Raw genomic sequence first — 17,477 nt, forward strand, 5'->3', positions numbered from 1 at the left:
GAAAAAACAAAACAAAACAATAATAAACAACAACAATACGCAACACAAACACAATAACGTGCAAATTCTAAAACATGTTAATGACACCGAACTAAAACAACGGAAAAAATGAAGAGGAAGTAATAAGGGAAAGGCGTAAGAAGATAACACAAAAACACATGAAAAGTATGAAAAATTCATTAGTGCGTAAGCACTAATTCGAAACATGAAAAAGAAGAAGAAGAAGAAGAAAAAAGGGAAGAAGAAGGAGAAAATGAAGAAAAATAGTAACTTACACAACAGCACAAGAACAACAACAAAAAAATCCATTAGGTTAGGGCTCCTGCGGGAACGGTAGAATAACACGAATCCCGCATTCTCTTTCTCTCTCTCTTTCTCTCCCCAATTTAAAAAAAAATCTCTCCCCCCCCCCTCCTCCCGTCCAACCCCAACCCCTTCCGCTATCAAAACTCACCCCGAAACACATACCAAAGCATTAGACAGTTTTTGAGCGAGTAGAGACAAAACGCAAACCAGTGCAGCGGGTTAGGGGGTATAGGGGAAAGCCAATATATTAGTAAAACAACAACCAAAAAAACGCGTAAAATTAAGCGTAAACAGTAAGTGCAAGCCATAAAAGACTAACAAAAAAAGCAACAAAAAAAAGAAATAAGGGCAAGCATGAGAAACAGCTTTTTAAGAACTTCATTAGCTTAATTAAAATAAAAGAAAACGGAGGAAAAAAGCGGAGCAGATGAACGACGATGAATGCAAAACAAACATCATAGAAAAGAGAAAAAAAACAATAAGAAGAAAACAACAACAGCAAACAATTACCAAACAACCGACCGGAGGTAAGAAATGCACAAACAAAATATTGTTTTAAAAGGTTTAACAACTTTACTTACGAATCGCATCGTACCACTTTTCAGCGTGCTTGTGTGCGTGTGTGGGTTGTGTGCGTAATGTGTATGTACTAAAGTGAAACGGTGGACATTACACCATAGCATAACCCGTTCATCCTTCCCTACGTTATATCGGCTGTAAATCGGACGCTCACGCACACACGCACACAGCTACACATCGTCTCAAAAGAAAAGCAAAAAAAAAGAAACTAGCTAAGATGAAATAGGTTTGTATAAATAGGCAAAACAAAACAGATAACGAAAAAAACGAAAGAAAGAAACACACACACACACACATGTTACCAAACGAATGGCAAAAAGAAGCAGGAAGAACAAGACGAAAGAAGCAAACTAAACCTGCATAATAACTGAACCTAACATAGAAGCAGAAAAAGCAAGAAAGAGAAAGAGAGAGAGAGCGAAAGAAAAGGGGGAAAAACGAAAAAGAACAGGAGAAAAACAAAAGAAGATAAGTACAGTAGAAGCAACAACAACAACAACAACAAACCACAACAGCACACACACACACGCGCACACACACATGCGAATCGAACACTGTGCGTGTAGGGGAATGAGCAGGCAGCACACGCACACACACACACATACACATTAAAAAAAGGCTCGATTTGTGTATGTGTAGCGTGCGTGTGCGTGTATTTTCGTTATGTGAGGTTATGTGGGTCTGTGGCTGTTGTGCAATGGTGGGTTGAGGGAGGAGAAGAAGAAAACTAATATTATTATTATTATTATTATTGTGATTATTATTATTATTATTATTACTATTATAAAGCACTTTTAATTGTCAGCAGTACGTCATGCCGTTTGACATTGCTAGCGAACGGTTAGTCGGGCAAAAAAGGGAACGTTGATCAGCATCGAAGGCATCGGTGAACACGGTGGCGTTCATATCGCTGCCGGAAAGCAAGAAAAACGGAAAATTTCAAGTTCGAATGCACACATTTCCACACATACACACACACACACATGCACACATACGGACACTAAAAGGAAGTCAACTACAGATATTGCTGTACTACTGCCCGAGAGCTGCTCTCAATAATCGAGTGCGCCAAAATGTAGGCAATACTATGCTTCCCAGCACCCAGATGGCAATTTCAATTCATCGCGTTCAATCAGCTCGCTCGACGTTAAGTTTGAGCGAGCTGATTTTGTTCCGTACAAGTAAGCCGATTATCCGCACAGCCGAATAACAATTCGAACAAATGCGAAGCAGTACGCAAAAGAAACTATTCATTGTAACACACAAACAGATCGAATCCTTTACATACGTGTATGTATGAGTATATGTGTGTGCATATGGCTGTGTGTGTGTTTGAATGTGTGTGTGTTCATATGAAATTCAAATAAAAAAGATCTAAGTGAAATAGAGCAAAGCAGATGCGAGCGTAATGCTGCACTGCGAACAGCAAAACAAAGTGACAGCAGGAAACGGAACGAGAAGTGCACGCAACAAGCATGAATAGCATGGAAGCGAGAAAAGAAATAACAAAACCCAAACAAACACAGAACCCATGACGAATCCCATGACGTGTGTGTGTGTATGTATGGGCGCGCGCGTGCGTGTGTGTGTATGTATGTGTGTGTGTATAGAGTGTGCAGAGAGAAGCGGACGGAGAAACAGAAAAAAAAAACACTTGAACTAAAGAAAAAATAAAGACGTTGTTAAGATTATGAAATGTTTTATAACCGTTATAAAAAAAAATCGCTGCGAAAATAAATCAATCCAAACACATTCCTCCTGTAAAAAATTACTCCAGCCCCGTGTGTATGTGTGTTTGCACTTTTTTGTGTCTTCTCTTTTTGTTTTGGTTTTATCAACTGAGGCTAGGTTAAAGCTTTCAGTGCAATGATTTTAATTGTAATTTGTTGTTGTTGTATGTTGAAGAAAAATAATGAGAAATTTCCCAATTTTACCGGCATTGTTACAACTTTTTTTTAGAATGAATAAAATTTAAATGTTAAATAAGGTAAGTTTCATGCGGACTTATATTAACGGATGGTGGAAACGCTGGGTTTTATCCGTCAACGGCACTGTGGTTCAGCTTTCAAGCAATGAGCGGCTGTTTAATTTTCGGTTTTATGAAAATTTTTTGTTTTTAGCTATGGTTCTTGGTACTGCAATTTAGCTTAATATAACTCTAAGTATTTGCCTGACGATTTTGACGATTTTGACGATGTTGACTGTAAGGATTTAGTTAGCCTAGACAGCAAAGCTAACAGCAAAGCAAGATTTTGCTGGAATGATGGAATGATTGATTTTTTGATTACAAACTAGCAAACGATAAAAATAGTGGAACATGCTTTATCGTCGATGAACCATTATGAGGAACATAACAAAATTTAAAAAAAAAACATGAAACTTTAAATCTTGTAACACATTTACATGAAACTTTAAATGCATTTATCGTTTGTCGATATATCGATAGTGAGGAGGTAGCTGAAACTTTCCACTGCTTTGGACATGTTATTGACTTACCTATTTTATTTAGGTCTAAAATAAGGATTGTATTAGTTTTTAAAAATTTAATTAATATTATTCTCTAATGCATATTAGCCATAATGCCATCCACAGGCACAGATTTTGTTCAACAAACATATACAAAGTAAAGTGTAGAATTGCAAAAATCGAGGTGAAAGACTCGAGAAGCCCCGCCCCCTAGACTCTATCAATGTGTGCAGCATTTGTGGCCTGTCATTTTTATTGCACAGTGTGATTTCTGTATGGTCAAAACTCGTTTGATAAAAACATTGTGCATTGTTCCTTACAGTTACTAGACAACGAGTAGAACATGAGGTAAAAGGCTCTAAATGAGATATGAGATGTTGTAAAGGAGGAAAAATAAGGGTAAAAGACTCAAGATGGCTCTCCCCCCTGACAAAATTTGTTCGTCATTATGCGGCATACGGCATACACGTTGCAAAAGCTTCACAGTGTCCTTTCAGTGTGGTCAAAAGTGGTTGAATAAATTTGAATGAAATATTCCTTATTATTCAATAAAATCATCTACCCACCCCTTCCTTCTATTCCGGAGCATTCATTTTGGCTTAAGGAGGCTATGTACTTATTCTCGGTCGCACAAGGATGAGACAATCTGTCCTATAACTTTCACGGAGTTCTCAGACGGTAACGGAACATTGATTCGATGCATACTTGTTATCGGGCATAGATATTTAGAAAAGGAGGAAAAAAAAGAATATCAACATGTCAAATCACTTATTACAATGTATATTATCATGCTCTACTCGCTGTATGGTGACAGTATTAGGGAACAATACATAATGTTTATATCAAACGAGTTATGACCTTACAAAAATCCCACTGTGCAATAAAAATGACAGGCCACAGTGCTGCACATAAAAGATTCTAGGGGGGGTCTTCTCTAGTCTTTTACCTTATTATTCTTATTTTTCCTCCTTTTCTGAATATCTATGCCCGTTGACAAGTATCCATCGAACCAATGTTCCGTTACAGTTCGGGAACACCGTGTATGTTGTAAGCCTGATTGATCACTCCTAGCGTGACCAAAAATTATTACGTAGCTCCTGTAAGCCAATACAAATGATCAGGATACGGGAAGGGGGAATTAATCGAATTTTAAGCAATATTTAATTTGACTTTATTCGACCATTTTTGACCACACTGAAAGCACACTGTGAAACTTTCGGAACGTGTACTACGGATTGCATACATTCAGGCGTAAATCCTTCAGTACCTAACAAATTTGGTCAAAGCGGCCTTCTCGAGTCTTTTACGCAATTTTTAATTTGTTTTTTATAATTTCAGTATTACGGCATGACGCCGTATTGTCAAACCCTATTTTTAATTAAGATTTTTATTCCATGAATTCATATTGGTTATTAAATTTAATAGTTTTTCACATTATGTCCGCCCATAACCCAATGTGGGATGAGTTCTAATCAAAAAGCCACAGTTGGCGCCTAAAGCAATGCAATGCGTGTTACATGGCATTTTTTTCCCCCTCAACACGCTATTATGGAAACCCACTCTTTCTTTTCTTCCTTAACCGGGTTTGTTTCGGATGTTACACAATCTTGTTGCACATCTGTTTGCACATCTATCCATTTTGCACCAACATACCTGCTGTCACTCACTCTTTATTGCAGTACAATACTTAAACAAACACGTGTATTTTTTCTTTGCCCTCTTTTCCCATTTAACTTTCCGTTGTGAAAATTTTCACCCTTCTTAATGCCTCTTTACAGCGTGCAGCGTGTGTCCCTTTTTCCATCCCCTCAACAGCTTCCATTTCGTGCTATCTATTTACTATCTCTTGCTTATCATTTTTCTGCTGTCTATTCCATTCTCGTTTTCTTTTCTGTTTTTTTTTTTTGTTCGTTTATACTCCTTCGCATATCGCATCATTTTACATCATCTACTTTCAATCAACAATATAATGCTGTAACGGTTTTGTTCTGTGTTTTTTTTGTTTTCATGTGTCTGTATTTGTGTAAGTATAAATGCGTTTGCATATTATTGTGTGTGGGTGTATGTTTTTCCTTATATTTTTCTCTCTACATAGGGTTGTTTTCCGCTTTATTCAACTGTCTTAATCATAATACCATCTCCTGCCATGATACACGGTCTGACACACCTTTCTATATCGGTACTCCATTTTTTTTTTTCGTCATGCTCTTCCTTGGCTGTGCAGTTACGGTGCCCGTCCCGATTAGTTAAATAAGTTATAGAACAGTTGTGATAATAAATACAACAACAAAAAAACACGATAACATCATCGATTTGTTTGCCTTTGCGTTTAATTTGTTACCGAAACATGACCTCTGTAACGCGTTGGCGTTACATGTAACGAAAAACTAAAAATCGTCCCCTATCCTTATCCAACAAACCAAATATAGAAAAAAGATCAATTAAGGATTTAATTTCAGTTGTTTTTTCCTTTCTTTAATTAATTAACGAATTTACTAAGACCCAAACCCGAAAAACCAGAAAAAGTTGTGTCGATTGCCTACATTTAGGCGTCGCATTTAAAACTCATTCATTTATAATTATTTCAATTTTTACTACAATCAGGATAGCAAAAACCGACAACAGATTATCTTTGGAACAGATTTTTTTCACCACTTGCATTACTTCCGGTGCACAAAAACCAGCAAAACAAAACCAAAATATTTTATATTTAAAAGAACCTTCTTCATACGTGTGTCACAGCATCATTGGACCTCTACTACAATTACATTTTGCAGCAAACCAACACAACACACTGTAACAGGCTCTCAAAACGCATATTACTAACACACTTGCCGTAGTTTGTCCCACACACTTTCACCTTACTGTTACTGTTGCACCAAATATAATTTATACATGTGTGGTGTGTCTTTGTATGTTGTATATCTTCTACCAGTGTTTTCTAAACAACATTGCATCTACAGCTTTGCATCACCTTAAACGCACCAGGTGCAATCGAACAAAACTCCAAAATCGAGAAAAAAAGGAAAACGAAAAAAAAACTGCGAAAGAAAAACATCAAATTATACAATGTGTATCAGATCGTAACACAACTGTCCACATGTTTAAAACAATGTGCAATGTATGAGATGTAGCGGAGATTGCGTCAATCGGTTGTCTACTTCGAAATTGTCTATTGTTGTAAACATTTGAACACTTGTGTACATTGTGTACTGAACAGCATTGTATCTTTGACAGCTGTTCTTCCTCCATTTTGTTTTTAGTTTTATCTCTTATTTTGATTGAGTCGAATAGAAACCAGCCACTGTTCGGCATGCAAAGCAGGGGAAACGAAACGGCATCCAAAACCGGATAGAACATTTTCCCCCATCAAAGACTCGCTCTCTCTCTCTCTCTCTCTCTCTCTCGCTCTCTCGTGATCCTTCACGATCTCTCACCATTTCTGACGAACACTCTTTCTATCGATCTCTCGCGATCTCTCTGACTCCAATGCTATATGGGTGTTTTAACTGACAAGTTCATCGAGATATTGATTTATTTACAGCCATACAATTAACACTTGAAGTGTGAATTGCTCCTTTGTTCGTTGGTATTGTAGAATCAAGCGTTTTCGGTCCAAGCGTCCCTTGCTCTAAATTTTCTCCTGAACTATGGTTACTACAATAGCAGAGGTGTGTGAATCAACCACGGAAAGAATCAATAGTATGCCTGAACGTGAAGCAATATCTCGACAAACGTGTCTATTATACCTTCGAAAACCCTGTACAACTGACAAGTGCATCGAGATGTAGATTTGTTCAGACATAAAATTGACACTTGCAATGAGCTGTTGGATTAATTTGTTCGGACTGTGCTGATGCAAACCTGATGTATATCAGTATCTATAGGTTCTTCTTGGCTTAAAAACCTGTAAGGGCATGCCGGCTACCAACACGTTTTCTACAATTATTGATACCACGTAGTTTTATAGTCGTGAGGACTGATGGGGGAACGGTGTAAATCCCACATTCGATACAAATCTCTGGTCCTGCCGTGTGAGGGGACTGGACCCGCTATCGCCAACTCCACCGGACCACTGAGAAACTATTAGCCAAGGATCGCGCGACAGACTTTTCCGAGACCCAGCACCAAGCGGATTGGACCAACGAACTGATATTAGTACTACAATCCTAGTCACCAACTCATCTAACCATATCGGGCCAATCCAACAACTCCCTGCAAGTGTCAAGTGCTATGGCTGAATAAATCAATATCTATCAACTAGCGTGTTGATTACATCTTCGCACTCGGAAAACCCTGCATTATAAATATCTTTCTTTTGGGTTTCGGCTTTCGATTTATCTACGCGCTCTACACATTCTAAGCAGGACGAACAAAACCAAACAACCATCGCGTACCGTCTATGGGCAAATCAGAGCGAATGAAGAATCAGTATTGAGTTCCGTTGCGTGATTTTACAAAACCACCTTGCTGGCTTGCTTTCTTATTTCGTTTCAATCGCTTTTCTTCTTTTACCAAGTTTTTTTTTGTTTTCATATCGTTTCACTCCTTTTTTTGTTAATGGCTTCTCCACTCTTTTTTGCATTCATCTCTGTGTGATTTTATGTTTCTCAATTCGTCGTTCTCTCTTCCCTGGCTTCAACGGGGTTCCCCTTTCTCGCTTCTCGAGGCTAACGCTTTCTCAATTTAGTTATTCTTTGCTTAAATTGCGTGATTTTTTTTTGGTTTCTTATAAAAAAGTGGGACTATATGTAAGGCAGCTTCCTAATTTTTTTTAATGCATTCTTCCTTTTTTCCTCGCGTCATTTCTGTTCTGGAGAGTGTGTTTGTGTGTGTGTGTGTGTGTGTGTGTGTGTGTGTGTGTGTGTGTGTATTTGTGTTAGCAATATGGGTTTTCAATACTTTTATTCGTTCTTTTGTGAGTTTTGCGCTCTTTTCACATGTTTTCATTCGTTTGATTTCCAATTTTTCCCCCCATTTATCTACCATCCTTTTCTTGTGTTGTGTATATGTGTGCTTTCGATATTGTTTCCTTATTTTCTTTCATTTTTCTTTCTACAGGTTTAGAGGGATTTTTATTTTGCTTTTTTGCAATGCGTGTTCGATTTCTATCTGAACCTCACCGTGAACCATCCACTCGGAGGGGGTTTTGCTTTTAGTGTTAATGTTTTTATCGTCTAAAGTTTGCCTTTATATTTGCTTTACGTTTCCGTTCACGAGGTCTAAAGGTTTCTTTTATTACTTATTTTGCGGTTTTCGGTGTATTTATTGCAATTTTGCGTACTATTGTTCCTATGTGATTTTTTTTCTGCTTAGAGATTTAATTCTGCTTCTGATACGTTTTCGCTAATGGTGAAGCTTGATTCAACCTGTAACAAACTGCTCCGTTCAAGCTCTAAAGCGTTTGGAGGAAACTCAGAAAAAAAATAGGCAAGAATTCGTGAAAGCAATGCCTAGGTGTAATCTACAGAGTGTGCGAAAGGTAGAAAAACAAAATGGAACGAAATGGCTCGGCAGAGGTCTGGTGGGACTTCTGTGTGTGTGTGTCCACATTACGCTTGGACAGTTTCCCGCTAAGCGTTACGCGTATCAACCAATCGGGAACGGCGGAACGAAAGCCAACAAGACAAAACGCCAGAATCTACGCTTTGGCACAAGATCCTTTCGGGTGGGACGGAACGGATTGGGTGGGCGGGTAGAGAGGAAAAAGAGGGGGAGGGGGGGCGAGTATACGGATTACAGACAGACAATGAAGTTTTGTCCTCTAAATTGGTCATATTGTATGAGGTCAAAACACACACGCGCACCAAAAAACACACGCAGCTTCGCTCCAAAATACTGAACATTTGGCTCTCCACATAGCTATCAGCGCTCTCGAGTGATTGGATATCCTCCCTAAGCACTCCTCCCAGATGGAGCTCTTTTTTAAGGATAAGGGTTTTTGTATTTCAAATTTTATCAACTTAGCAAATTTTCTTTTATTTGGAAGGAAGATCTTAGACTGACCCGCCCCTGCTAGGTCCGTTTGCCAGAGTTCATCCAACATTCTTGAGCTCTCCAGGGTACGCAGATGAATGAACTTTGCCTCAATCTTGATTGTCCGCTAATAAACGTGTTTCGGTCGTGTTCGTCTGAGGACTTCCGAATATGCTGCCGAAGTCACGCCAAGGGCATCGTGTCCTACAAACAGTGACTATAGTGCTTCCATGAGTGTGTGTGTGTGTGTTTGTGTACGATATCCGCGCATTCTTCCCCGTTTGTGTTTCGATATAAATATATGCCTATAGTTGTTGTGTAAAGGACTCCACCATGCACACCGCCACTAGAACGGAGAGCTGTGGACGCAGACCGGGCGCCATCGAGGAAGTCTCTTTTGTGTATGAGTCGCCTTATATACACTTCCCTACGCGTTCTATAAAGCAGTTATCAAGGAATCATATTCCTATGGTGGTTCGTACAGTAGTAGTTGAGACATTGACCGGAGCCAGCTATTGCTTTTCTGCGCACGGTGTTTTATTGCATTTTTTGGCTCTTGATTTCTGTTCTGCTCCATGTGAACTCCAACTCCCGCGAACTCTCCTGGGAGTGTGAGCCAAACATTTTGGTAAGTATATTTAGATTCGTTTAGCCGTACTAACTCTATATTACGCGCTCCCTCTCCCTACCTACATCTCTGTAGTGGTGTTTAAAGTGTTCCGAGTGTTGCAAAATGTATTTTACTATTATTTATTAATTACTATAGCTTTACTCTTCACGCGCTCCCCGGTTTTGTTGCCCTAATCGCTAAGCAAACAGCAAAAGATAAGTTAAAATCAACGGAACAACGTGCAAAACTTCGTAGTTCGATTGGCCAAAAATTATGCCTGAGAGGAGGGGATTGATTATTGCCTTCCATTGCCACACCACTGTCACAACCACAAACGTAAAGCGCCCTACAGGATGGAATCGAATGCTAGAAGCGAAACACCAGTGGTTACCTGAACGAAACCCGAGCCCCACACAAACAAAAAACCTCCGTCACCTATACAAAAACACAAAGCGGAACCGGAATATTAAAAAAAAAAACAGTTTTATCGTGGATGTGCTTTTTTTCGTTTTTCTTTAAACATGTATATAAACTAAGATTAAAAAAAGCGCTTCACCAGTACAACGACGCCACCGGGCTACGCTACAATTCGTTTACATTTAAAATAAAATTATTATTCAATAATAATTAAAAACAAAAGTTCATTAATTACACAATTGTTTGCAATTATTTTTGTTTTAATTAAACAACAACATTCCTGTCGCATGTCTGCTTTTCTGCGTTTGCTTGTTCCTGTTTGTTTTGCTTCACGTTCATGCCACAAGGATGAAGCGGGTTAATCGGCCATCTAATGGGGGGGGGGGGACAAAAACCGGGACTGGTAAAGGAGGGGATGACAAGGGAGATGGGGGGGGGGGGGAAAGGAAAGCATACCAAATACATGTGTTGCTGTACGTGAGTGTGTGTGTGTGTGTTTGCTACATAATTATTTCGTGACCTTCTTCTGCTTCTTCTAACCTGCAAATCGTTTGCTTCCCATGTTCCGCCATGTTTGTTTTTTTTTTTTTTGGGATATGCTGTAGCCGTGTCCTTAACCTTAACCGAAATGGAGGATATCGCGTAACGTTGGTTTTGTTGGTTGCTGTTACGAATCGTTGAGCTAAACCAGTGTTTTTCGCAGGTGTTCCATTAGCTCAAGTGTCTACTTGACACAAAACACAAAGCCCGATTCGAGATATAACAACAGTGCGTTTGTTTCTAACTCGAAATCAATTATTGTTTTAAACATGTGGACACTTGTCTGTATGGACTGAAAAACACTGTAAAGGATGCTGCTCTTCCCTCTCTCTCTCTTTAGCTCTCTTTTGCTCATACAAGAAAACCCTTCCTTCTGTACAATAGTGCGTTTCTACTACCGCAACCGGTCGTTTGCCTTTTGACCCCCTCCCAAAAAAAAACTACTCTGCCCCTCTCGTTCTACTACAACGGTTAAGATGGTGAACAAAGCTACACACTGTCTCGCAACAACAAAACACCACCATTCCTAAATAAGTCTAGTATTCGATATAAATACGATCAAGTTTGCTTCTCTTTCGGGGTTTTTAGTTGTTTGCCCGTCGGGTTTTGCGCTAAACCGCGTTCCTGCCATTGCCAGCACCGACATTTTTTTTTTTGCTACGCTTTCTGATACTGACTTATGGGTTGTTTTTTTTTTTTTTTTGCTAGCTACATCCAATGCAACACACCACCTCAAGTAACAATGCTCTGTGCGTCCCTTTTTTGCCCGGGACGGACCTGAATGGGATAATAAAACGGGGCTATCGCTTCGCAAACAACTACGTCATCTTGCTTTCGGTCTGATTCTGCTTTACGCTAATACGCTGCCTACACATCTCATCAAGAATTTTCCCAATTCGCTCCTTACACCCTCTCGCTCTCTCTCTCTCTTTCTCGCTTCCGATACAATTGATTAATAAAGCGGTGCCGCTCCATCGTGGGGGAACAATCGACCCCCCCAAACAAAACCATCGCCCATCCGACCAAACACCAACATACGTTAACGTTCGTAAAATGGTGTCGCCCGGGGTAAGCATTGGAAGAGGACGTGTAGGGTGGGAGGGGGAAAGAGGGGTTGCTCCTACATATTTTTAACATTTTCTTTTTTTTGTAATTTTTTGTCGAGTTTTCAAACATTTTTTTCTGTATGACTTTTCTCCCACCGATTTTTTTTTCCGTCTGTGTTTTCTTTATCTGCGTGTTTTGTGTAAGGGTGTGTGTGTGTGTTTTCCGCTTTCTCATCCGTTTTTGCGGCAAGACCCCTATCATCCGTGGGGCCTCTTCTGGCTTATCGTACTCCACCTCTCCGTGCCCGTGCTTTTGTTTTACCGTCAATGGTGGCCGGATGTGCGGGATACGGGCCGTGCGCGCATATTTGGTGGCAGCGTCCAGGTGATGCTTGCCTGCGGTCATAGAGATTCCTTCGACGGTACCCAGATCGTCGGTCCGCCCTGCGACCAGATAACATTCTTCACCTTGCTGTAGATCTCCTCGATCGTGTCGCCTTGCACAATGGCTATGAGATGCAAAAATGGCAATCAATATCATCAATTCAGCTCAAATCGTTCCGAAGCGCAACACTCCGCACAACTTACCGGTAAAGTATTCGCCAAACTCGTGCTCCATCTTTAGCGTTCGTTCGTAGGTTTTCTTCGCCTGTTCCTCCGTCATGCGTCTATTCATTTCCCTGGAAGGATATAGAAATCCACCGTAAACAAAAAAATCTGCTCGTGGATATACATCACACACAATCGCGCTGTGCACTACATACATGATCGACTCCACCGACATCGGCTTGATGAAGATGGCGATCGGGTAGAGTTGGGCGACCTGCAGCCGCTTGATCGCATTGCCGGACACGTCCAGTATGCAGTGTTTGCCCTTCTCGGCGACCTCGCGCACCGACGCCACCGACGTACCGTACAGATTATCATTGTACTGGCCCGCCTCGATAAACAGATGGTTCTGGATGTCCTTTTCCATCTGTTCGCGTGACGCGATAAAATGGTAGTCCCGGCCGTCCACCTCATAGTCACGTTTCGGGCGTGTGGTATCTACAGAAAAAAAAGGGGGGGGGACATTAATAATTACTATCATCGTTTATAATCGCCTCCTCTTGCCCAACACTTACGTGGTACACACGAGCCGAATTTGTTCGGGTACTCCGAGATCAGGTCGTCATTGATGCGATCCTTCAGCGGACCAAGTATAATGACGGGGCGCGTGTAGGTGATTTGCAGACGCTGCACCGGCTCGTACGACAAGATGTTTTCCTCCGCTAATGGTGTTAAGGGAAAAGAAAAAGTAGGCAAATCAAGCAAACCTCCACATTGGTGACATTGTACGCCATTATACGAGATATTAGATCCGTCATCTTGACGGGTGACGAATTAGAGCTACCGAAGAGTTGATTGGTCAAACAAAACGGGACCATTACGGCACACCATAGCCGAAGAACACACCAGGTGTGGTGAAGGTGATTGGTGAACTCTGGTGCAGAGACAACGTAATTGTGTTCGTGTTTTTTTTTATGCAGTACATACATCGAAACAAACACAGAAGCCATAACAGATCAGTCAGTGTAGGAAACGTTTCAAACCCCAACCTTTAACGAAGACAGTACGAGACGGCAAAACAGAAAAGCTCACGAAAGAACAACTTGCAGCCGACAGAACCATGCCAAAAGTATTATAAGAAAAACCAAAGGAGCAATTGCAAAGGAAACCCGTAGAAAAGCCAAGTGGATGAGTATTTGAATTTCGAGTCTCAGTGAGTCTTGTAGGAGTATTGATGTTCCTAGGCAGTTGGACATTTAAATAGAAAATATTCAGATTCAGATTCAGAACATACTGCATTGGGATTATAAGGATTAGGATAAGCATGTCTGAACTTCATTTCAGATTCATGATGAGTTACCCCAGTCATATCAAATTATGGGATTAGGATTGGATCAGGCTTTGGACAGTTGGAAACTGAACTCAAATAAGCTTGACGATTCTCGAATCTCCAGCTCTAGCTCTAGCGGTTCTAGAATCTATTAGTTGCTCGATGAAAAGGTTAGTTCACGAGGCACGCCATCTTGCTAGGTATCTCCAGAATGTCAGTATTAAGAGTGTGTTTTGATACTGGACCGCAAACAAGCGTTGCTTGACGGTAATTGTCTGATGACAACTCATCACCAAGATTTTGTGATTTAACCTTGCTAGCCTTCTTTACGAAGTTACGTGTCTTTGCTCGTCTAGATCTTTGCCAATATGTCACAAAGTACTGACGCTTTGAATGCCAACATTACACAATCCTTCAACGAGTTATGCACAAGAGTAATACACAGTTTGACCTTTCAAAGCAAAGTCTATGTGCCCTACTCAAAAGTTTAGAATGAGGATACTCAGTTTAAATCGCTGTACGCCATCATTTATGGTATACATCGAGACTTCAATATTCTCTCCACGATGAGGAATACTAAAATCTGTCCTTGCCCAAAATCTGGGGGCGGACCAATGGTAGATGTGACAGCGACGCCGGTCTTCATCACACGGCAGGGCTGGGGTTCACATGCCTTCCGAACCGTTCCCCCGAAGTGAGGACTGACTATCCAACTATGCGGTATTAACCAGTCTAGTAAGCCAGAAATGCCAGGCATGACCGAAGAGGTCGTTAAGCCAACAAAGAAGAGAAGAGACTAAACTCACTCAGAATGACAGGTCTAGATCTCTAGAGCTTTTTAAAACCGGTCTGATTATAAGTGAAGATTCCTGCAGTACTCAACGCATACTGAGGACGAAGAACTCGAAGAGTCCACAGAGCTTATGTCTGCAGGCAGAATCTCCCAGCTATGAAGAATATTGCTAGTGACAGCTTCATGGCGAGTTTGGAGTTAGCAGTTTAGAAATACAAGAGAGTTCTCAGAGCCCTCCGTTTTTGGAGGAGGTTCCTGAGTGGGTACTCTCAAACTCGTATTCTAAGGATACAGTTTTTACGTCTATTCAATTCAGAATCTAATTATACACAGAGTCCACAATGTAACGCATATACGTTACGCTCAAACTTCATATAATTGAGCTTCGAGCATCCACATCCATGGACACAAAGTAAACTGCCAAAAGCGAAAATGTTGAGCACTGTCACATCTATAGAAGCTACAGGGACCATTACAGTGTTTATATTCCACGAATAGGGACTTACATTACTATTGCTATCGAATTCAAATGTCCATTGTCAAACATATTTCTCGACGATTCTTCGAATGGTTGACAATAATCGATCGCTAATTTCAGATTTCTTACATCAAACCACCTTAGAGCGTACACAATTGTTAGTCAATCTCTTCTTTTTCAAAAATAATTAGAACTTTGGAGGCCATTACAGCATGCAAACGAGTAGATAAAATAAGAACAAAATAAAAGAAACATCAACAACGTTTGCACATGCACAAAACTGTTTAACATTGAACGATATCATTAAAAAGGGTGAATCTATTAAGGAACGAAACCAATCTTGATAGTTTTGTAATTTGTCTAAAACGAAAAAAACTATATGGAAATAGACACAAAAAAACGCCATTTTGTCGCTGAAAATCCAAACCAAAAAAAAAAATTACAATCCCAACATAGAAACAGGATCAGGAGTAGAGGAAGGTAGACAGTAAAAGAAAACCAACAGAGCGAATAATGGAGTAACTGAGCTGCTCTCTATCGGTGCTGAGGCCGGTTCGAGCCACTACAAAAAAGAATGGAACATACGTCAAAACATAGAACATGCTCGAACCGGAACGATCAATAACGGCTAAACAACGACCATAATATAAACACTCTAGAGGACGTTACAAAACAAACGATAAACTTGATGATGGATTCTGCAAAACCGGTAAAAGTAGTCTAAAGAGTCGAATACAAACAAGGAACACATACACACATACACAAAACAGAAAACAGACCAACATGTACGGGAGAGTGTGAGAAAAAGAACGACCAGAAATGAGAACCGGTAATACCGATGTTACACTAGATCTTTGCCAGAACGTGGAGCAGAAAGGACAGGGTGAATGCGACAGATGGAAGAAGTACAACGACAACTTAAAGACAAATCGAAAATGAATGAGAAAATAGAATGAAACAAACCAGAGTGGTTAAAAGAAAGATAGAGCGAGAGAAAGAAAGATAGACAGAGAGAGAGACGAAAGGGGTGAGAGAAAGAGAGAGAGAGAGCTGCGTCCGTGGTGGCAGACTTACAGTCGGCATAGTTATTCTCCAGGTAGATAAGAGTTATCTGCTCCATATCAGGTAATTCCACGCGGTAGATTATTTCACCACCACCTGGACAGAGGAAGAAGAGACACAGATATACATATAGAGAAACAAAGAGAGAAAGAGAGAGAGAGAAAGAGAGAAAGAGTAGGAGAAAGAGAGAGAGAAACAGAGTGGGATAGATATAAGATAGAAAAAAAAGAGAAAAAATAAAAAGGTAAACAGACTAAAACGGAAGAAAGAAAAGTCGAGAAAACAAAATGGAGGAAATTGGCGAATAAAGAAAAGGAGGACCAAAAACAGAGAAAGAGAGAGAGAGAGAAAGAGAGCGAAAACAAAACAAGGAAAATAGTTCAATGAATTTAACGTAAGAGGTTTGAGTGGAAATAAGTTCGAAATGGAGACGGGAAAAAAATCGCAAAAAAGTGAACAAAATGGAGGATGAATAGCATTTTTCTTCCCCGGTTTTACCGCCATTTGTATCGCTCTGCGACGTTACATTGCTATCAATCCGTTTCCCTCTTCCAAAGCTTTCTTAATTACACCCACGCCACGGAATATACACAGAATATAGGGTTCAAATGTACAACCGAGAAGGCAAGACCCAGACCACAACACCACATGAGCTTCATCAAAGGAAAATGGCCGACCGACACGTACGGTACGTTTCTTTATGCCCCGGAAGTCAACATTGAAACATTCGAAGATCTTACATCCGCCATTTCAGCGTAGTGCTGTTAAACCGGACAGAGAAAACGACATGGAAATTAAACCAAACTAAAACAGAACACGCTAAAATGATGGGTGGGGGAGCGTAACGACACGGGACACCGGGAAGGGACTGGGGAAAAGATGGGAACTTGTATATCGGAGTGGAGCAAAACCCAACATCTAAAAAATCAGGAATGAAACATAATGAGCAGGATTCAAAACAACAGCGATAAAACATAACTTAGGTGTACTTAGATTTATGTATATATCTTGGTATCGGTAGCGGGAGTTATAGTATTTCGATGCCAACACAAGAGAAACCCAAGAAACCGAAGAAGAAAAAAAAACAAAATGAAATCAAAGAAATCCATCTCGGTCACACTTACCTTCGGCGTTCGCGTCTTCTTGTGTGTAGCAAAGCATGAAAGCTGGAAATGGATTGGAGATGACGATTAGAGTATTCAAGAAGAAGAAAAAATCCCTTGGTGAGAAGCAGATGTTCCGGCTTAATGCTAGTTTGCGCGTGGGGTATCGGAGCAATCAAAGACTTTCCCTCCCGCTGGTTGTCCGGAAATCGGAGATTGGTT

At 40.3% G+C, this 17,477-nt stretch overlaps 1 protein-coding gene across 32 annotated transcripts in view; it reads right to left on the minus strand.

Annotated features, from left to right (window-relative positions):
* Positions 1-8,384: 8,384 nt before the first annotated feature.
* Positions 8,385-17,477, minus strand: part of LOC118507207 (disks large 1 tumor suppressor protein) — a 60,132-nt gene continuing 51,039 nt past the window's right edge. For 23 of the 32 annotated variants that reach the window (XM_036045345.1, XM_036045334.1, XM_036045323.1 and 20 more), the window contains 6 exons: positions 17,277-17,318; positions 16,165-16,248; positions 13,065-13,211; positions 12,705-12,987; positions 12,529-12,620; positions 11,578-12,449 (listed from right to left, as the gene is read on the minus strand). In XM_036045345.1, the coding sequence (XP_035901238.1) occupies positions 12,343-12,449; positions 12,529-12,620; positions 12,705-12,987; positions 13,065-13,211; positions 16,165-16,248; positions 17,277-17,318 (755 nt within the window). In that variant the 3' untranslated portion in view covers positions 11,578-12,342. Of the gene's footprint in view, positions 12,450-12,528; positions 12,621-12,704; positions 12,988-13,064; positions 13,212-16,164; positions 16,249-17,276; positions 17,319-17,477 lie in introns of all 32 variants that reach the window. The other 9 variants (XM_036045499.1, XM_036045429.1, XM_036045451.1 and 6 more) reach the window with 3 other exon arrangements.

The sequence above is a fragment of the Anopheles stephensi genome, chromosome X, assembly GCF_013141755.1.
Source record: "Anopheles stephensi strain Indian chromosome X, UCI_ANSTEP_V1.0, whole genome shotgun sequence".
NCBI classification, from domain to species: domain Eukaryota; kingdom Metazoa; phylum Arthropoda; class Insecta; order Diptera; family Culicidae; genus Anopheles; species Anopheles stephensi.